Here is a 22,274-nt window from a genome sequence, read left to right on the forward strand (position 1 = left end):
GCGAACACTCAGACAAGAGTGTTCTTTGAAAATGGACAAAGCTCGTTAGGTTGAAGGTGTCTGGAGATAGCATCGCAGAGGAATGTCTGTCGTTTTCAATAAACACTATTTCCATGCTGGAAATGTCACTTATAGAGCGCTTTACATCACAAGTGCAATATTATGTTCAAACAAGCGTATCAGGAGAGATGTCTTAAACACACGACATGCAATTCAGATGCCTCAAGTGGAGCGCACAATTTGTGTTACCACAGCTCCTTTCACTGTTTTTTTGTTTGTTTTGTTGTTAATAAAACATGCATGCAACGGTACAATCATATTTTTATCTCCAAGCTTTTAGATGTGATCTTAAAGGCAAAGACAAAACAGATTGGTAATTTCTTGGACACCACAGGATGGCCCGGATGAATTACTTAGCCTACACATGATGGTGTTGTTTCAAGTAATGAACTGAGAATATTATGCCAAATTACAGTACATCATGCTTCAATATACTTGCTATCATTATTGCTCACATTATTTCTTTCCTCATTTTACATTATCCTTATATTGGTTTTTAATCCCATAGTAATGCTGCTAAAAGTGGAAGACCGGGGGGCAACGTTACGAGGCTGTTGAAAGTTACGTCTCATCAACAATCACATCCGGAATAGTGCATTTGCGTCAGCAGGATGTTGGCTGTTGGCTAATCCTTGGCTCCTGTGTGTCCTCTGTTGCAGATGGAAGACTGTTCCTGAAAACCACAGTGATGTACTGATAAGGCCACGAGGAGAGCTGGAGGAAATAAAAAAAAAATAATAAATAATTAAATAAATAAAAATACCCATGAAGATTCTCAAGAGCCCTTAACCAGGCCGATTTAGTAGTGGAGAGAAGTCAAGCTGCTTGTAGGAGTTCAGTGGAAGTGCTGTGTTCAGCCAAACACTGGAGTCAGGTTGTGTCTGAATGTAGAATAAGAAGTCTTTTTCTCACAGAGGCCAACAGTAAATAGTTTGATAAAGAGGCAAGTCTTGACATAATGGGTTGGCTAAACTGAAGGATAAAAAAAATATATATATTGAGCACAGTAAAACGTACCAATGGTACACTGTTGGTAATAACTCGTAAATTCACAGCACTGAAGATTTTTATACTGTATCTCAACCAGCGAGAAAGCTTTGAAAACAATTCGACTCTCAAGTTTTGTTTTGTATTTCAAATTGCGACGATGAAAAAACAATGACACCTGGACATGAACCTTGTGGAAAAAAATGTGAATTTATCCATGTGTTGATCAAAAGACAAGACTGATGTTTGATTTTAATGTTTTCTAAATTAGATGACAATACAATCAAGTTTCCTTTTTGCCATTGTTGTATATACAAGATCTGATGATAATGATAGGAAAACTCACTCTATCAAAAACGGAGTGGATTGGTAAGGTATGTGTATATAAAGTTAAGAGGTATTGTGTATGCAGTAGAGCTATTAGGCAAAACAATACCACCATTTATATAAACTTACAGTTTTGTTTTGTTCTATTTCTGAGCCATCATTCTTTCAAATAGCTGCCATTTTGGTGAGAAAGCATGCAGGCATGTAAATGTTTGTCCTGGAATTATGATATTTAATAAATCCTATATTGTGCTGAAGAAATACTAGGGTTGACTCACTCAAGCCCAAATGATTTTGAAAACATAATTATCAAACATTTCACTTTCAAATGACGACTTTTTGCTGTTAATAGTACTGTAATCTTTGTAACAGAGGTAATATTCCTTTGATTTTACTGTACATTTTGTTTGTCATGAGACACGCTCCAAATCAACGCCTCTCAAGGCTTTTTTTCTAAAAAAAAAAACAAAAAAAAAAACAAATCCAGTCTATTAATTATCACGTGTCAGCTTGAGAAACCGAAACAATCAGTCATAACACAACTTTTCAAGACGAAATGCCATTTAATTACATCGCTCAAATCCCTGTTCAACATGCACAAACAGAGATGCTTTTCTTTTCTATTTTCTTTTTCTTTCTTTTTTTTTTTTTTTTAGAATGTGTGTTTCATGCTATCCTGATGGAAAAAAAATAAATCTCATCCTAAGTAATCATTTGCTTGTTACTTTCCCTGCAGACGATACTTTTCAGACTGAGGTGCTAAGGCGCCCGTGCGTAGGTGTGTTCTTTAGACATGAGCTGACGTCACAATCTTTGGACGGCCAAGTGTGTTACAATCAGGGGAGGAGGAGTATCCCGTGTTCACCGTGTGTTTGTTCCTTTTGTTTTCAATGGAGTGTCTAGGTCTGTTTGTCGACTTGTCACTGATAACTTATATAGCTTCTCTCAAATCATTTCTTCATTGTATTTCAAATTCAAATAAAGTTAACATGTTGATGATAAACAATGTGAGTTAACTGTGTTGCCAGAGCTCTCGGGCAAACAGCCGTGCAGCACTACGGTTAACAACACCGAGGTTTTTTTTTTTTGGTTTTTTTTTTACCGACAGTTACAAGTCACACATGGCATTAATTTATCATTATAGATACAGATTTAGAGCGGAAAGGCCGGTTATGTGTAAACCGGTATGACATGAAGTCTGTATCACCATCGCTTTGGGTGCAAATCATAATAGTACAAGATGGACTGATACAAATGCAGACAAGATTTGGGGCAGCTATTTCTTTTACACTTCTGAGTCATTGTTGTTTTTTCTGGCATATTAGAAAATTTCTTTCTGAGCTGTGACCTTTACCCTCAGCCCAGTGAGGTGAAGTCTTTTACCCATTTCTATGTATTATGTATGACATAAAAAAAAAAAAACATGCAGGTATTCTGTACTGTAGAAAGATTAATGAGCATATTGTTCTTCACTTTGTATAGCAGCAAAGAAAATGTCTGAGTAATCAAACGATGTGAGTGTCCTGTGGAAGTATGCCTTTCTTTTCAGAGTGAGGATGCGAGTGTGTATGTACTCATGCTTGCATGTGTGAGTTTTTTTTTTTTTGTTTTTTTTTTGGTTTGTTTGTTTTTTATTCATAGGCTAATCCTACATAAAATATGTGTAAATGAGGGTTTGACCAAGCTCACTGTAAATAAATTATTTCATGTGTAATTTCAAATGCAAGTGTATGACACTAATTCAAAGTATCTTGCTATAAAATGAACAACTCTGTATTCTTTTTGATCTCCTTTAACCAATTGTACATAGACTCATGCATCTTAATATTCTCCTAAACACACCGGCTTTGAGGTTTTTTTGTTAATATGAAGATGTTTCTGTTAATGTTGCAGTCTTCAAATGATCTGTTCTGTTTTGTAAATGTAACATTCTCCATTGTTGTGGCACTTCCTTGTCTTGAATACTGGTGATTTTTCATACAGATTTCCTTCCTTTCCTCTTGTGTGGTTGTAATAATTATTGGCACTGACTGTTGTCGAGTGACTTTATTTGTTTCAGCTCTAAAGGTGCAGTAGTGATCCACAGGGATCACATCACCAGTAACAGGTACAGCCCTTAAAACGTTCAAAAAAAAAAATATGGAATCGACATTGAGAGACAAATTTCTCTAGTAAGCATTTCTGAGTGAAATGTGTTGACACAGCATTGCTTGGCCCATTCCCATTTTGCATGCTTTTTAAAGCATGGCCGTAACATAGCCACAGAGATGAATAATTGACTGATTGCTGCATAATTCAACGCTGCATTGTAAAAATTCAAGGCCTGAAATACTTGAAGCTTTTCTTCTTTTTTTTTATTAAAAATGAGGTTAAAGTTTCAATCAACCTTGAAAGAACAATATGACACACAATGGGCAATCAATCATGCCACGATACTTCTCATTGAGTTCAGACTCCTACTTACTGTAGCGACTTCTCTTGAAGCCGGAGCGAAAAAACTCTGACATCACGTCCACTTTATCCGCCTAATGACTCAATCGTTCCCCCTTTTTTGCTGCAGTGAGAGATTCACTCCGCTCGCTTTCAATGAGCTCGTGAGATGTGGGCTGTTCGCTGATATTACTCAGATATTCTGTTTATTTCTCTTTCTGATGCCTTTTTCTGCACCGGCAACTGAGAGGAAAGACCCTGCAGCTACATGTTTCATATCAGTGCACATTTTGTAATAAATTCAATTCAGTACAAATATGACCATGAGGCACAAAGACTTTAAATACCAAATGTGCATCAGTAGCGTGGTGTTGCACTGTGCTGCACCGTGGTGTGAGAAGCACAATGTCGATTCCATATTCAAAGCAGCGGCTGTGTCTAATATAAGAGCGGTGTGGTGTATTTGCTTGGCTTGACATGGAGACATGCTCATAAAGACATCATCCAGAGATGATTATTCCACATGATCCTGTCTCTATCTCGCTGTTCTTTTGCCTAACTTCACATCGCCCAATTTATTATCGCTCAGCCCCTGCTTGGCTAGTGGAAGACACGTTCAGGCGGATTTCCTTCGGCGCTGAAACCCTGAGAAGTTAAAAAAAAAAAAAAAAAGTTTTGCAAATACAGATGAACTTTTCCACGATTTATGCAACACTGCGGTGTCAACTGCATTGTTAACCTCAGCTAAGCTAATTTCTAGATCATCATCGTGATCAGGAGATGGCCATTTAGTAAAGGAGTAATATTGCATGTCTCTTGATAACTTGGTGCCCCGAGTCTGTGGAAAGGCATTAGGAAGGTGCCGACTGATCAGCTGAAAGATAGGACTAATGTCACCTAATCAGATAGACCATTATGTATTAGTGAAACTACAAAACAGTTTTATCTGACAAGGGCCAGGCCACATTACCTAAATTAACATTTTGCAAGCGTGAACATGGAGGACCACAGAGGCGAGGGGAGGGCTATAGGAGTGCGGCCTGCGCTTAGACATTCGGCAGTAATTATTAATTTATGATTGTCTCTGGTCTTAATGAAAATGAAAGCCAGGAAAGAGAACAGGGAGGGATAATGTGGCGTGAAATTGAGTTTCATTTGTACAGGGGCCACCTTTTAACTCTGCGCTTCTTAGGCGGAAATGGAGCCGAGCGCTTCTCTCCGTCTCTCTCTAGAGAATGTATTTCAGAGGTGGTGGTGTTTTTTTTTTTTTTTTTTTTTTTTGCACTCTCTCTCTCTCTCTCTCCCTTCAGTCTTTCAGTCAAGGTGTGTTCATATCCTCTTATCCTTTTGTGATATTTGGGGCCAACACGCCCTTTAACATCTCCATTACTCTCATAAGGCCTTTTCAAAATGACACAAGGCGCTTTGATGTCTGATAACTATGTCAACAAGTTTCTTGGATAGAAATGTCTCCGCGCAGTGCCTCTTTAATGTCAGCAAGGGAACTCAGAAAGGTCTCTGTGAAGGATTGGAGCGGGAGGAGGGCGGGGTGTTGGGTGCAAAAAAACAAGTTAGATTGATTCGTACGAGATTGTGAGGCCCATAATTCCTTATAGATAATTTGCAGACATAATCAACTGGCAATGTTTGTTTTTTTCTTTGTGTTTTTTTTTTTTTTTTTTTGGGTGTGGGGTGGCGGGGGAAGGGGGGGGGGGGGGGGGGGGTGCTCACAGCGCTGATCCCTGATGAGGATTACATGATGCCGTTTAAAGGTCTAACCTCCATGTGTTATATGAGGTGATAATGGTTACACAGTAGGAGTGATGGAGGTGAAAAAAGGATTTGCATACATATACACAGTCTATGAATATAATGGGTGAGATGCTAAGTGGTAGATAATTTATACATTTATGTGCAATTTAATTAATATAAAATAATTTATACGGCTTTAACATCATCAGCTTAAATTATGCTTGCCTATTTTTTTTTCTCACATTTTTGAATGCATTCAATTTTAGCCAAACTGAATTATACAGTGTAGAGATCTTTCAAATAGACCATCTTGAGTCCTTTCTAATCTTTTTATAAAATTGCTCACAGCCAGAGTATCCAGATCACCGGTGTTAGTTATATTAGTCAATTACATTTTTACAACTGTGAGTGAGGGATAGTTAATTTAGTTTGACCCAAGAGCCCTGACGTTCCCCCAGATAGCAGATGGATGAGACCAGTGACCACAGGCATGAGGGAGCGTGTGTATGTGTGTGTGTGTGTGTGTGTGTGTGTGTGTGTGTGTATGTGTGTGTATGTGTGTGTGCGGTAAGAGAGAGCCCACAGGATTAGTCTTCATTTGGTGCCTCTGTCATAAGGGAGGGAGGACTGAATACTGCGTGGCAGAGCAAAGACAACACACAGGGTCAGTCAAACACACACACAGAGAGAGAAAACACACACAAGTGCACACACACACACACACACACACACACACACACTCGCACATACACTATTAACCCCCCCTCCCCTCCCCACAGCTCATCAACTTTATTTTGCAATCTTCCCTCAGAACCATTAGAATACCCTGAAGAAATGACTTTCCAATTAAAGGGGATCTAGGAGAAGAAGGTCTTTTTATCTCCGGCTCCTGGAGTTCTTTATTCCAATAATTTAAATTGGAATTGATTTTTCAATTTAGCCTCTGACTGCTACGGACACACAGCGCAGGACCAAATAGAGTTGCATTCCCGGAATATTTGTCATGGCGGTACGCTGCACGTAAATTTGCGGCGGCCTCCTACACAGTAATGTGTTTCCTCCTGCTGGAACAATCAACCAGGACAACAAATTTCGGCCTTGTGTGATTATGGTGTCAGTTAGGTGGGCAGATTCTTTAAATCCACACACACACACACACAGTCTGTGTCTGGTTTTCTGTGCAGGGGAAAAAAAATGATCAGTTGCCTCTCTCTAATTTCCCCCTTATCTAGCAGGTCTCCACTAATTATTCTAATGGCAGAGAGCATTTTAATAATTTTTGATCTGATCAAACACACATAATCCCACGTGTCTAATTAGCTATGCACAGTCTATTAAGGTCAGTGGAAAGATGTTCGGAGGTATGCGGTTTGTTTGGGAGGAAACACACTTGTAGATTTTGAGTTTATAGGGCCTCTGTGCAATAATCAGGGCCGTCACTCTGTCCAAACATTACCATAACAGCACATTTCCCATGCTCCTCCAGCAGGGAATAAACAGTAGTCGGGGAGCTGGAGCCTCACATGTGTAAGTTTGACAAACTGGGCCTATGAACTCTGCAACAACATCAGTTCCAGCTGCTTTCTAATGAGCACTTATTGTGTCCCTACTACGGCTAGCACTTTATAGAGTCCGCTTCAAAGCCAAGCGAATTCTACTCGAGCTGTTTTACAGATGCGTCTAGAAATCCGAGGCCGTTCTTCTGTGGACGAATGGTTCTGTCTTTCGCTCCTGACAGCTGCGCGGGCTTGTTGTTCGCTCTCTCCTGAGTTGTTTTAATAAAGTTGTGCTGCAGGAATAGTGGGAGAAGATTAATGGACGCACAGGAAGTGTGGCAGTTGTGAGAGGATGCAGGACAGAGCAGGCCAGCAGCCATCTGTTCCCTCTCCTTTACAGCTCTCTTAATGGAGAAGCAAACCAAACAACATGGATCTGAGCCCTGCAGACACACGCGCACGCACACACACACACACGCACACACCCGCACACAGGCGCACACACGCACACCTCTATTGCACACAGCTAAACACAAAACATCACTTTATGTGACAGAGATGAGAGCTAGGCTTTTGTCATTGTATTCCCCCTTGTATTGTGTGTGTGCGTGTGTGCATCTGTGAGTGTGTGTGTGTGTGTGTGCGCGTGTGCCTGTGCTTTTTTGTTTTTTTTGTTTTTTCTACCTTTCAGCGAAATAAAGTTGGGTGTGAGCCACGGCTGTGAGATTTAGATGAAAGACGCAGCCTGGATGGAACGTGATTAAGAGATATGTTCTTGAGGCAAAACAGGACTTGGCATTTGTTGAGACAAAACCTAATCAAATTAAAGCAAAACATGGCTATTGTTGTGGAGTGTGTTCTCTCGTTGTGTCACGTTTGAAATGAAACGGCGTAAGAAAGATACGGGCTCGCGTCTGCACAACATCACGAGCGGAGTGGTTTTATTCAGATTTACACACAGGCACTGACTAATGACGGCTGTGCCCAACGATGCCTAAAGCACTTTATAGGGCTGTTCAGGCTGTAAAAAGATGTTTACAATGATGGAGCTGAGTGGCTGGCTGAAAGGGAATCATTGTTTACAGGTTATGTTATTGTTTCATATTAATTCGCCTATCAGAATTGCTAAATTCTCTGTAGACACCCAATAGCCATGACCACCCTCCAGATAATTCCTCCATCAGTGACGATTTGTTGGCGAATACCTTCCTTCCATCAAATGATTTCCTTACCAGCGCCGCATATGTATTATTAGCGCATAATGGAATCTATAGTCCAACTGTTTCTCATTTTGTTTGTTTTGAAAGAATGCAGACCATGTCAAGTTAAATGACAACATGCCTCGTCTCTCTCTTTCTCCCAGTGAAGACATCTGTACGACATGATGAAGTTTCCTCTCTGAGTATCAATCCTGTAATTGAGCTCAGGGAGAGGCGACGTGATGTGCACACCGAGGAAGCGAAAGGCCTCTGTCACCCCGCCTCCCCATCCTTTCCCCTCCTTCCTTCCCTGTCTCTCTCTCTCTTTCTCTCTCTCTCTCTCTCTCTCTGCCAAGGTTTACATTGTGCCCTCTGTTTTCTCAGCCACACACAACTCCTCCACTCTTCCCTCCCTCTACCTGGGCTCTTACATTCAATTTGTCAATCAGCTCTCTTTAGATGCACATCAGGTGAAACGAGTGCATTAGGATCCGCCGCAGTAATATCACTTGTATTCTTCAGGGTGGCGTGCTGTGGTGCGGGCCTCAGCAGAGAAATGCACACGGGGGACATGGGTGGGACCGCGAGGCGTTATTTGGGAACTACAGCACCTCTGCTCATGTCTTTTTAGCCACGATAGCACGGATCATGGGGAAGCTGAAGTGAGGCTGGATTAAATATTAACACAACCTGACACAGTCCCCACCGGAGCCCCCATTCCACTTCACATGATACAATTAAAAACATTCCCCAACGCTTCAAGCTGAACACTTGAGAACACTGTCAAGAACATGCCGCTTTACTGACTCAAAATAAATCTTATACTAATCTATGAAGAACCTGACAAGAGGAGATCAAGGTTTCCAGGCACTTAGCTGAGTAGAGAGTTGGGGAGGAAAAAAAAAAAAAAAAAAAAAACAGGCCTTACATTATTTATATGTGCTAATGGTGCTGCGACTGGCTGTGTGTGTGTGTGTGAATCAGCAACAGGACAATCTGCTAAAATAGACACACAGCTGTAATCAAGGCCATACATTTCCTCTCCCTCTCCAGCGCTGTGCTAACTGCAGGGTCAATTGGAGTCAGTTTGGTAGCGTTTGGCACTCTTGCAGTAGATTATCTCCTTTTAATGGAGACAAAAGACAATGCAGTGTAGATTTCAATTGCCAAAGGAAAAGATTACCTCTGAGTAAAAATGTGGAATACCTCACACACAGTTTCTACTGCATCGAAGGCATTACTGTGAATGTGCGGTACAGCAACCACAGATAAGAACAATAGCTCATGCACTTAACCTAGTTCAGTCCACAACAGGAATCCATTAGTCTCGTTGCACAGCCCTTAAACTGAGCATCACGGGGGGGCAACCCGCTGGATAGACACACATGTGCCTCTCATTTCCTATGGCAGTCCAGAAGTATCCTTCAACATCCTATTGTAAAGTTTACCAGGGGAGAGGTTCTGTGTATTAAAGTGCCCTGAGAGAAACGCTAAATGATGTAAATGCAGGCAGCTGCTTGCTGCTAATGCCATACTGTAGATAGGGAGGCCCAGGCGAGGCTGGACTCTGCTCCACACAGCACTGCCTGTATATATATATATAAAATTATTATAGGATCTCTTTCATGTCCTCATGCACTCTAATGGGAACAATATGAAGACTAATAGTATAGTAAAAGTGTAGGAGAACAGTCCTTTAAACCTAACTGCGACGCTGTGTTTCCACTGTTTTTCGGAGCACAACAGCATGCTTGGGTGGCACAAATCTGCTTTAGTTGTGTGTTTTTGAGGTCGTGGTACAATATAGCCATTGTATGTCCCAAATTTGCTCACATGACAACACCGCTGTAGGTTAAGCTGTCATTATCCTCTATCAGCTTGTGGTACACTGCAAATTCTGCATCTTAACAAGTCATTTAGTTTTACATTCAGTCTTGTTCTTCTTAAAACAAGGGAAGAAAAAAAATTGCCGGTGGGATGAGATAATCCCACTTGTTTCCAATGCTAATCAACCTGTTTGGAGTATTTTATTGAATCAAGTCTCATTTTCGTGATACTAGTGGGCTGAGCTGCCTTATTCTTTCTTGTTTCAACATAGTGATACTTGTTTCCAGACGAATCCCTCAAACAAGTGAAACTGCACTGGACACAAGTGGGATTATCTCATCCCACCGGCAGATATTTTCACATTTTAAGAAAAAAAACAAGCTTTTCGAGACTCAGTATGAAACTAAATGACCTATTAAGATAAAGGTTTTTTCTTTTGCAGTGTATGTTTTTCGAAGTCATGGTACAACACAGCCATTGTATGTGCCATATCTGCTCCCATCACAACGTTACTGTGGCTTAAGCTATCATTATCTTTCATAGTCTTGTGGTAACAGATGATATGGTTTTGGTTGTGCTATATAATGTTTACTGCGCTAGCCCACCACCCACTTTACGATGTGAGGGGGTGTATTTGTCCCAAATGCTCTCTAAGTTTCGAGATAGAATGGAGCTTATATGAGCAGATAAGACTTAAACTCTGGAGAAACACTTTGAATCATGGAAGACAAATAGCCCAGCAGAGCATTATTTAGAAAACAAATACAGGAACACTGTGTCTGATCATCGTTTGATAGTGTGCTGACACGCAAACTCTATTAAGCTGTCTTCAAATATGCAAAAATGATATGATTTTACAATGATTACATATTCACTTCCCCAGCTGGCTGGCTCCGAGCGTCTCCATTTGTCATCGACTATTGTGTCCAATTATATGATTAGCTTTGAACACTCCAGCACTTCGAGAGCTCTCGTGTGTTCTGCCGCGCAGAGTGATTCACAAACAAAGTCATTACAACATGTATTCACACATATCAAATAACAAAACAGATGGCCACTGCGCTTGCCGCCTGATTTGTTTTCCACACGAGCGGTAGGAAAAAAAAAAAAAAAGTATTTTCTCTGAGCTTTGTTTAATGCTGACTGTTTTTATTCCCAAAGAAGAGCAGCTGGCTGTCGCGCTGTTAGATCAGCTCCTATGAAAGACAATCTTGTTTTCATTAATTTCTCTACAACAAAGGCACTTGTTGTGAAGATTTAGAATTACAGCGGGTAAAGCTTCCGGATAATTCATCACAGGGACTTGACAGGAAACTTAATTGTTTTAAATGCCAGTTGCTGTGTGCAGCGTGGTTGGTTTGTCTTTGATGTCTAACAGGTGGGACAGATAGACGACCCTCTGATGTTTCATTTGACCTTTGACCCCTCGGTTATAAATCCTCTTGTAGTCCAGGCAGACAATAAACCTATCATCATATGATAAACTGCAGTACCCAGAATTCCATGTGAAACAAGAATCGTGTATTCTGCCTCCTCTTATTTAACACGCCATAACTTCATCCCTCTACATCCTCCAGCCTGGACAGTTTTTTCCCTCTATACCTACCATCCAAATGCAGTCTGTTCAGCACCGCAGTGTAGTGTGACATCAACATGCTGTTACGATATACATGCAACCAAAAAATCTTTTATGTATGGGGTGTAAAAAAAAAAAAATACCATTCAATATGGTGCAAAACCAAACTATAAAAAAACGTATTGTTCAATGCACAACACACCCTGCAAAGTGCGGTGTTGCAACCACATCCCCTGCATGAAAGCCGTCTAACCACTCACTTAGCTGAGGAACATATGAATATACTGAAGGTATTATTATGTTTGTTTTAAGTAGACATTTGCCTTTAAGGAACATTTGTTGATTTCATATATCCCAAATTTCTGAATGAAAAAAAGTTACTTTTGCAAATAAGACAAAATATAGAGAACATTGGATTTTTTTTTATTTTTGTACCGAATGCACAAATAAACCGAACCGACACCGAAATCGTGACTCAAAAACTGCAATACAAACCGAACCGTGGGTTTACTGAAATGTTACACCCCTGCTTTTCTGGTGTGTGTAACACAGGATATTTACTTCCCTGTCTGGACCACAACAGCTTTCGACAGTGGTCACGGTGTGTATGGCTACACCACAGAATGTTTTGACCGTCTAATTGTATGAGACACCACATCGTCACTCAGCTACAATGACTCACTGTCTAAGCCAGTTAAGACTGCGTAAATGAGACCAACACACTCGCTCACTCAACCCATTCGTTTCAGTAACTGGCAACAACAAAGCAACACTTATCCTTGGTGAGATGATCATATTCAAACATCTTTCCCCCCCTTTTCATTTTAATTGAATAGTCACTGTCTGTTTCTCAGCAGAGGCAGGACTGCCATACATTTAATAACTCACACCTTGTCACTTGTCTTTCATCGGAGGAATAAACTGAGAATAAACTACAGGATCTTGCAGCGCTTTAATTTACAGCCCTTCAGCTTTGAAAATACAAGCACAACTAAGAGCTGATACGAAAGTATTGCAGTGGAGAGAAGATTTTCTCTTAATGTTGCTTTAAATGCAGGTGAATAGTCCCTCTGATACCTCTTGGGAATATTACTGTAAAAGCACTTAAAGTGACTGAATCATTTGGCGTCCGGTCAATATTATTTGCATTTGTGCATCACGTATTTCATTCCTGTCTGGCAAAACTGCTGTCAATGTACATCCTCTTAAGGTGGGATATGGAAACATGTTCACAGAACAACAGCTAAAATGTTCAAGATTCATTGTTGTGTTGCACAGCTGATATGGCATACAGAAAGTTAATAAAATGTTAGAAACAGTAAAAAGTACTCGATTGCACGGTAACAAAAAACTTCCACAGTAGCCACTTTAAATGTGGAGAAGGCACTGGAGACAAAATCTTCCTCTTGGTCTGGCAGGTAGATGGGATCTAGCTGTGTTTTCTGTGACATGCTGCCATCACCTGGTCATAAAACAAACAACAGCTTTTTCATAGACTGTGGTTATTATTTCCTGTATTAAGGCACCTCCTTCTGGTTGGTTTAAACTCATCACCACAGTGGTTCAAGTGGCATGACACCGAAACAGATGAACAAATACAATAGAACAAACTCAGTTTGGTTAATATGGTTTTCATAAAAATGAAATAATGTAGTGACTATGTTTAAAATTACTCAATCATCATGAGGGTGTACACTGAAGTTAGCAGGAGGCAAGCTGAAACATACTGTAGCTCAAAGACCAAAAAAAAAAAAAAAAAAAAAATGTGACCTAACCTTGTTCACATCATTTCCTGTTTGTTTCCTCTTCGGAAAGCTGTCAGGCCTTTTATGGTTTAGACACCGTCATAAGGTTGGGTGAAATTTCAAGATCTAGACACAATGCTGAAACAAACACGAGGATACAGAGGGTTTATTTTAGCTTTCATACATTACACCTGAGCCTGAGACACTTGTGCTTTGTCTGCCAGAGCAAAGATGTTCTGAAATCATCTCAAGTCTCATGGGTGAGCCAATCAGCTCTGAACGCAGATGTTTATGCCACAGCAATACTCCCATACTGTGAGTGTGAATTTACATCTAGGAAATTAATTACAGTTTTTGATCCGTATGATAATCAGCGCTTAGACCAGGTAAAGCATTCAGTGTTCCAGTACATTGCACACAAGCATGTTAGAAATCAGTGTCACTTTCTGATGTGGAGTTAGTAGCTGATTTATATCATTGCACTGGTCAAGTTACTCATTGATCGTACGCTGCCTGTGTGTGTGTGTCTGCTCTTCCTTCGTACACTTCGCAGGTAGTTCCTGTACAGAATCACACTGATCACCCTGTCCTGGAACTGCTTGGAGACGATGTAGTACAGAATAATATCTAAGACCGTGCTCAGGTTCATCAGGAATGTGGTGAAGGCTCCCCATGTGCTGTAGTCCCCATCTTCACCTCTCCTCAGCAAAAGCACCGTCAAACACACATGGAAGGGAACAAAACACACCAACACCTGGATGATGAGCGTGATAATAATCCGGATTGACTTCTGCTTCACTTTAGGTTTGAGTTTAGAGGTGCGGCCGTGGATCAAGTTATCCACAATGACACTGTAGCAGCCAATCATAATACATATGGGCACCAGGAAGAAGAAGATGAGCCTCACAAAGTTGACCGGGTTGTCACGGCGCAGGTGGATGATGTCGCGCATCTTGATGCAGGTGGTGAAGTTGGAGGCGCGGTCAGGGTCATCCATAGTGAAGAGTAAGGGCACAGTGCTGCCTAAGGTCATGATCCACACCCCTACACTCGCCACCATGGCCTTGGGGATGTTCTTCAGCTCCTTGCCGTGCTTGGGCTGGACGATGGCCACGTAGCGGTCCGCACTGATCAGAGCAAACAGCCACAGAGCCATGCAGGGGTAGAAGATGGTGAGGGCTGCACTGACCCGGCAGAAAATGTCTCCGAAAGGCCAGTAGTCCTGGTGCTTGTAGACCATCCTGAAGGGGAGCAGCAGGATGAAGGTGAGGTCCACCACTGCCACGTTGATCATGTACACAGTGACTGAGTTCCTCTTCTTGGTGGTGAGGGCAAACACCCATAAGGCAGTGACATTGACGATGACTCCTATGATGAAGATGAAGCAGTAGAAGATGAGGCCTGATATGCGATACTCCACTGGCACCTGCTCCAGCTGCACTGGACTGGACTCCACGGTCATGTTGGAAATATTCAGGTCCAATTTCATCCCCCAACTTCCACAATTCAGCTGAGAGAACAGAAAGTTTAGACTGTCAACCACAGTGGCGTATGGGAGAACTTCATACTTTTTTTTTTTTATTTTCTTTGATCATACATTAAGACTATCTGAAAGTATCCCTTGTTATGATTTTGGATGGGATCCTTTTAATTCACATATTTTGACGGGTCATGCTGCTTAGCAGATTGCAGCAAGAAAAAAAAAAAAAACTTGAGTGAGTTTGTACCATCTGTGATGTCCTTTGATAAACAATGTGTGTGAAATTAATAAAATACACCTATCTACAGTAAGCTGAAATATATTGTTTAATGCTGGAGTTCTAGGAACTTACTTGCAAGCTACAAAAATACCACAGGTTTAACTAAAAGATTTTCTGATTGATTTGTATTGACTTGAAATCTGATAATGGCAGATTTGATTGTGATTGTTATTTGAGTGTCAGCCAATCATGAGAACAAAAGATGGTAATGACCTGCTTTTCTTTATGTTTTACACACATTGTTCATTGGGCTGCATTCACCAACAAAAGAGATGATAAAACTCCATGATACAATGTAGGTATTTTCATTTCAGCCAGGAAACAGAACCCGCTAAATGAAAATTTCTTTCTTTGAGTGAAAATTGGAAAATTGTATGAAGCGAACAGGCTACCAGAAGAAGTACCGAGTTTGAAATGGCCAGAGGCTGTTTCTAAATATGTCTGCATTTCACAGTTTGCAGAACTTGCTGCTAGATCATTTGAATATTTATTTTTAAACAGCTGCGCAGCTGCAGAGTGAAAGCCAAAGGAAGATAAAGAGAGCATATCTGTCTAATTGTGTTATTCTATAGCATTGTATATATTGTTATACACACAGACAAATGCACATAAGAAAAAAAAAAGCCTATTAGAGCATCTTCACATTATTTGGCAAAATGGAGAAGCAACTCAAATCTGCATCCTGGGTAAAATATGGAAGTGAAATTATTATCAGTGCCTTGATAATAAATCATGTGACTTCTACTATTTCTTAAATACTTCAACTGATTACTTTTCCCCGTGATAAATGATACAAACCACCCGTTGCTGTGTTGTATGATGTGAATTTTGGCCAGTCACAAGGAAAGAGCAAATTACTGACAACAGTCTCACCAAAGAAAACAACACAGCAAATGAAGTAATATGTTACAGCCTCAGCATGACAATGCATCCAGCTTCTGGTTTCTCATTTCAAAAGTCAGTGAGATCAGATATAATTTCCCACGTAAGAAATGACTGTACTTACCGGCGAAATGTTTTTAGTATTTATCAGGCATCAGCATCTTGACAACAAGACCTCAACAGCGGGTTTATGAAGTGGCATGGCCATTTGTCTGAGTGCTCGGCTCTACAGCCAAAAGCGGGAAGTGAATACTTAGTCTTTTGCAGAGCAACACCGATGGAAATGGTGGTGACACAGAATGGAGTGTAAAGCCCCCATAACTTCCTGTGTCAACTGTGCGCTGTACTTTCTCTACAGTACCTATACAGTATCTACATAGTCGGAACACAAAGGGCTGCAGCTTTCCACGCTCTGCAATTACACCCCCTTAAAGAAAATGATGTGCCATTAGAAGTGGGAGTGTGTTTGGCAGGCAGAGAGATGGCAGATTTAGGGCAAGTTATTGATTGGAAAAGTGGGGTCTGTCACAGCACATTAGTTCTCAAGGGAGTAATCCACAGCAGGTTGCTGTGAGAAGCATCTGCTGCTGGAGAGAAGTAATTAAAAACAGGATGTTGAGGCAGTTGCCATATAAACAGGAAATAAGACGGTGGTAATAGACACTTCACGCTGATGCTGTGAGATGGTTTTACACCACGTCGACTTAATGGATGCAAAGCACATACCTCAGGTGAAACGCTCAAGGTCAAGCTGAACCCGGATTGAATACTAATGGCGTGTGTGTGTGTACGTGTGTATGTCGCAAATACCATGTTTTTGTGCACAGAACTTCGTCCCGTGCTCTCCTAAGTAATACTTTCCGTTACTATCATAGATCTTGTAAAATAGAAACTCGGTTACATGTTCCCACGCTTTATGGCATTTCCCTCTTCGCCTCGCCACTGCCTCCACACTCTGTTTGATCTCCTCAAAGGTTACAACTATTTGTCACATATTTTGTTTTTTTTTTTTCAATGAGCCAAGTTTCTCACTTGGCTAGCTCGGATGCATTTTGTTTATGGCACTATGGTTGAGGAGCTTCTTTCCAGGGTCACAGATCAATTGCTGTCATCCCTCCCTCCCTCTCTCTCTCTCTCTCCCTCTCTCTCTCCCTCTCTCTCTCTCTCTGTAAAGTGTGGTGTGTTATTGGCACGGTGCTTGTAAAGAGGCTGTTTATTCAGTCTAATTCTTATTCCTGAGAAATAATTATCTATCTGCTCGTCCTCTCAATGTGTCTTAAAAATCTCTTACCAGATGGCACTTTGCGTTCATCGCAATATGTTGTTATGACAACAGTCTGTGTGATGTTTTCTTCTCTTTGATACCCATCATGTGGCTGCTTCTGTAAGGCTCCCCCTCCATAATGATTCTCTGGTCTTTATTAATCAACTCCGGTGTAAAACCCAGTGTAAGTGAATTTTTTTACATTTAGGCCTGATGCATCATAACACCTAAATGTGTCTCTCCCAAATGCCTCTCAAAGCATTTCCCCTCAGTAAACTCTGGAATTTCCATAGGACGTCTGGGAGAGAAAATCACTTTGTAAAACAACATTCATGAACTGAAATGCTCTCAGTATTTAGTTACTTCCTCCAAATATATAGAGGAGCATGTGGTTGTCTGTGAAATACCCACTCGACTTCCTTTACTGTCACATTTTCACTCTTTCAGGATTATGCTGTCTTGGCTGAAAATAACTCTTTGCCTGAGAGCTAAACACCAAATAACACCACACCAAATAACACCACAATAGAATATAAGCAGTTTTAATGTTTTTTTTTACTTTTTTCTGTACATTGTCAAAACATAGTTTTGCATAGTTTTACATTTAGATAAAAAAAGGAAGGCAGTGAATCTCATCAACAGAAGTGGAAATTCATATTTACCATAGTCACAACAACTCAAGAGCTAAACTGTTTTCTCCATTTCAATTTTTATGTTACAGTGCACCGTGTGTGCTCTCAAACCATCTATAGATATTAACATGCTCCATCAAACAATGCTTTTTGTTCTTCAGTTTGTTGTGATGTTACCTGCATTCCTGAGTAATTCTGTCATCAATACCAGTGAGAGAATATGTGGAAATAGGAAGTGCTGCATTTTCCTTGTCCATAAAATTCTCAGTTATTCCTTTGATGCCTTTTTTCCTTTTCCCCCTGTGGAAGTTGATCTGGTCTGTTACAGCCACAATACAATGTTCACAGATGTTGAATAGCTGTTTTGGATCCAAGATGACTTAAGTTTGTCCACAACTACTCAGTTCACAGTTTCATTGGTTCTTGCCACGGTAGGCCCACAGAGATAGGAAGGAGGAAGTTTATACACCCTTGTGCAGTTTCTCACTGATTATACCTGGAAGTGCTGAGTGGGATTTTATTGCTGTCAATCATGTCCTTGGAGGAACCTTCAGGAGAGGTCCTCACCGCGCTGGAGAAGGACATACTGACCTGCATCCTCAGCAGCTTTCGAACTTTCCTCTTGTAGCCCTTACAGGCAAAGAAGTAGATGAAGGGATCCAGGCAGGAGTTGAGGTTCATCAGACAGACGGTGAAGTGTAACGACTTCTGGAAGGATGTTAGATCGGCACAGTCAGGGTTGGACACCAACTTGCGGATCATGTACTGCAGGATGTTGATGTGGTACGGGCTAAAACAGACGACAAACACCAGGGACACACAGCAGATCACGCCAATGACCTTGCGGCTCCGGCCAGACCTTTCAGTCAGATGGTTGGTCTTAGCAGTGAGACGGAGTTTGGTGCACAGGACAGAGTAGCACACCAGGATGGTGACCACAGGGATTACATAACCCAGGAAAACTGCGCCTATTAGTATGAAGGCAATGTTCTCCACCTCCTCAAAGCTGGGGTATTCCATGCAGGTGATAAAGCCATCTGGTTGCGTGGTGGTCATGGGCATGCCGAGGAGGGGGAGTGTCTGCATGAGGACCAGCAGCCACACACCAGCACAAATGTACCGGACATTACTGACCTTCCTGAAGCGGGCAAAGCGCAGTGGCAAGACCACGGCAATGAAACGGTCTACACTGAGGCAAGTCATGAAATTGACCCCTGCGTAGGTGTTGATATAGAAGACCAGGCCTGAGATCTTACACAGTGCCTCAGACATAGGCCAGTGGAAGCCCATGGCATAGTAGCTTAGCCTCAAAGGCAGGGACAGGGTGAAGAGAATGTCAGAGATAACCAGGTTGAGAGAATACAAGGTGGTAGAGTTTATCTTTTTCAGATTGGGACGGATGACGTGGAGGGCAAGGGCATTACCAAACAGCCCCACAACAAATACAATTGAGTAGAAAATAGGGATGAGGATTTTGGCATAGTCCCGATGGTCATAAAGGGTGCCACAGGTGTCATTGGTGCTTGGAGTGATGGTTTGTGTTAATGGCATTGTGGTAGAGACCATCTTCATATTCAGGGAGCCAGCACCTGCAAAAAGACAAATCCCATTTTAGTTTTTTTTAGTCCTCTTTGGGGATTTTCCACTACCTTTGTTTTGCTTTTGTTTTCATTTCCTTAAAAGGTTATGAAGAAAATTTCACTCAGAGGAATAATGCATGTTCTGTATAACACAGAAGAAATGGCTAAACGTCTGCACTGATGTGAAACTGTTTTGTGGCTCGGATTTTCCTAAGATTGTGCCAACACAGTCAGAACACACCTGTAGGCTGTAGATATCTAAAACAAGCCTTTCAAAAGGGAAGTAAAACAAATTGTTTTTTTTTTTTCAGCAGGTCACACAGTGTCATGCTGAAAAGTTACTTCCTACCAAGCAGTGTGACTCTCATGAAAAACAACAAAATCTGATAAGCTGCTGTTAGACATTGCATTTGCATCATGATCGCATACAACCTTTAGGGAAGTTTTAAAAAGCACAAATTCAAATGTATTTGTATTCAAAGAAATAATCCAGTATTGTCTGTCAAATTATGTTACTTGTGAGAATATGGTACACTTATGTTTCTCTCAGAAAATGGCCCTTGATAATGAGACTTGTAGGTCAGCAGGCAAGAATTAATGAATGAGGAGCATGTAACCACAAATTTGATTCTCCTTCCCCTTCAGTTAACTGAAAGCGGTTTGTTCGTTTCGAATGATAAAAAGGGAACACTGAGCATGAACTCTTGGTTAGGTGAAGCCTCGCCAGAGCCCAAGAACACGCGCTGAGTGTGATAATGGAAATTGCTGTGTGGTGTGCAGTGCCATCTTGTGGCGAAATGTTGTCAGTGAGCAGAGCAAGAAGTGAGCAAACTCCTCATCACTAGTAAAGCATTTGCATAACCCAATTTTCACATTTCTTGAGAAGAGACTGAATGTGGTAGCTACATGTGTGGGTAGGTGTTGTTCACTCAAGTTGGGATTGAGAATTATTGCAGCCTGATGGACACAGTAATACACCTATCATTTCTTCAATCAACACTACTCATTTTTGACATATGAGAACATGTAGTTCATCAGGTGAAGATAAAACCACAAAAAGCTGATTGTTAGAAAATTTGACGTATATTTATATGTAATGATGACAATAAAAAAAAAAAAAAAAATCTGTGTGCCTGAGCACTGATGTATTTAAGGGAGGCATCTGTGCTCCATTTAAAAACTCCTGCTCTGTTTACAGCCAATAACCTGTTTGGCTTACAGGATATAGCTGTTCGTCCATGCCCTTGTTTGTAGCTAAAAGTGACATGACGGAAATCTGTGAACAATTCCAGGGTTTTTGTGTGATTGTGAATACAGCTGTGGCACTCTCTCTCACACCACAGAAAGCGCAGTGTTGAGAGACAGTGTGTTGTATATGAGGAAGTCAGCTTCCCCAGGGCGTGCTGCAATAGAATGGCCGCCAGTCGGAAAGCCACATTATCTAAGCCAAAATCATGACCCAGTCCAACTGCGGCTATCTGCAAGAGCACATGGGGCAGTGAAGAAATATGTTTCCCGGCCCATTAAAACAAGTGAAGGACTCTTGATGGCTTACACAGTAACTCTAACTTTTCTTATGGTTTTCCCATAAAACTCAGCGTGCTCTGCCTTTGTTTCATCAGATCCATGGGCAAAGCTTTACCTGTAGTCCTGTCAACACATGCAGATTTAACATGTAGATTTAATGTCCAACATATTTCATTTCTGTTTTTGGACTGATAAAATGTAATCCACCGATCATTGCATGAAAAGAGGATCCACTCTTTATGCATATGAAAACTAAATATATTATTTTCAATTTTGTCATATTTTTTGTGGTTATGTGGTAAAAGTAAGTTTTTCCTCTTTTTTCTAGTTTCTTCTTTTTTCAAATGGTGAATATCAAATTTTAGAGCATAACTCTTCAAACATTTCCACAACAATTTGGATCCACTCTTGTAAAGAATACAAAAAATAAATATTACTATTTTCAGTTTTGCAACACTGTTTGTGGCAATGGGCAATGTGGTGAAAGTGGCTTTTTTTTTTTTTTTTTGATGGTGAACATCACATTTTAGAACAAAACTCTTATAATATTTCCGCAACAGTTTCCACAAACACTGAAGATAAAATAATATAAGAATTTTTTTTGTTTATGAGTCAAGATAAACAAATATTATAACCAGTATGGTGCAATATTCACCTACATGTTTTGCCTCAGGGCTCCTGGTCCTCCAGAGCTCCAATCAGTGACAGTTCAGTTTACCTTTCAGCCACTGACTTTCCAGCTTTATTCCTATCTATGTCAGCAGGAGCGATTAATGATCAATTAAAATCACACTCCAAAGAGGGAACTTACCAGAAAAAGAAGCACGTTATTCCACAGACTGACTGGAGTTGTATTAATCCTGGCGGTGTGACATTTCTCCGGTAAAGTTGGTAAGATTCAGTTGGAGCTGCTACTGCTGCAAGACCATGCTGGCCTGAGAGTAGCGTGACACACAGAAGTCTAGTTTCAGTCACTGCCAGTAACCATAGTGACAAAATATCCTGTTGTAGTCTCTCTCTCTCTCTCTCTCTCTCTCTCTCTCTCTCTCTCTCTCTCACTCACTCTCTCTCTCTCTCTCTCTCTCTCTCACTCACTCTCTCAATCTCTGTGTGTGTGTGTGTCTGTTTCTGAGGCTCAGTTTGGGCTTTTGAAACATTTTCCTCTGGAGGTACATGATCACTCACGCATATTATATTGATTATTTGCGTTCAGAAAGTGCCAGATATTTG

General features: G+C 40.9%; 3 protein-coding genes across 4 annotated transcripts in view; 1 reads left to right on the forward strand and 2 right to left on the reverse strand.

The window, feature by feature from the left end:
• Window positions 1-1,901, forward strand: part of dachd (dachshund d) — a 91,808-nt gene extending 89,907 nt beyond the window's left edge. For both annotated transcript variants that reach the window (XM_030081419.1, XM_030081420.1), the window contains exon 11: window positions 720-1,901. In XM_030081419.1, coding sequence (XP_029937279.1) covers window positions 720-757 — 38 coding nt within the window. In that variant the 3' untranslated portion in view covers window positions 758-1,901. The remainder of the gene's footprint in view (window positions 1-719) is intronic.
• Window positions 1,902-13,445: 11,544 nt separating this feature from the next.
• Window positions 13,446-16,276, reverse strand: gpr18 (G protein-coupled receptor 18). Its single transcript, XM_030080866.1, has 2 exons — window positions 16,166-16,276; window positions 13,446-14,909 (listed from the first exon to the last, which is right to left on the reverse strand). The coding sequence occupies exon 2, from the start codon at window positions 14,886-14,888 to the stop codon at window positions 13,869-13,871; it is 1,020 nt and encodes a 339-aa protein (XP_029936726.1). The 5' UTR covers window positions 14,889-14,909; window positions 16,166-16,276; the 3' UTR covers window positions 13,446-13,868.
• A 1,581-nt stretch (window positions 16,277-17,857) lies between these two features.
• On the reverse strand, window positions 17,858-22,044 carry gpr183a (G protein-coupled receptor 183a). The gene is made up of 2 exons (XM_030080066.1): window positions 21,856-22,044; window positions 17,858-19,526 (listed from the first exon to the last, which is right to left on the reverse strand). The coding sequence occupies exon 2, from the start codon at window positions 19,507-19,509 to the stop codon at window positions 18,421-18,423; it is 1,089 nt and encodes a 362-aa protein (XP_029935926.1). The 5' UTR covers window positions 19,510-19,526; window positions 21,856-22,044; the 3' UTR covers window positions 17,858-18,420.
• Between the last annotated feature and the right edge of the window lie 230 nt (window positions 22,045-22,274).

This window comes from Myripristis murdjan, chromosome 21 (assembly GCF_902150065.1).
Source record: "Myripristis murdjan chromosome 21, fMyrMur1.1, whole genome shotgun sequence".
Taxonomy (NCBI): domain Eukaryota; kingdom Metazoa; phylum Chordata; class Actinopteri; order Holocentriformes; family Holocentridae; genus Myripristis; species Myripristis murdjan.

Bases quoted from the DNA above. Each gene is read 5' to 3' on its own strand.
- gpr18 (XM_030080866.1), bottom strand. From the start codon at position 14,888: ATGAAATTGGACCTGAATATTTCCAACATGACCGTGGAGTCCAGTCCA.
- gpr183a (XM_030080066.1), bottom strand. From the start codon at position 19,509: ATGAAGATGGTCTCTACCACAATGCCATTAACACAAACCATCACTCCA.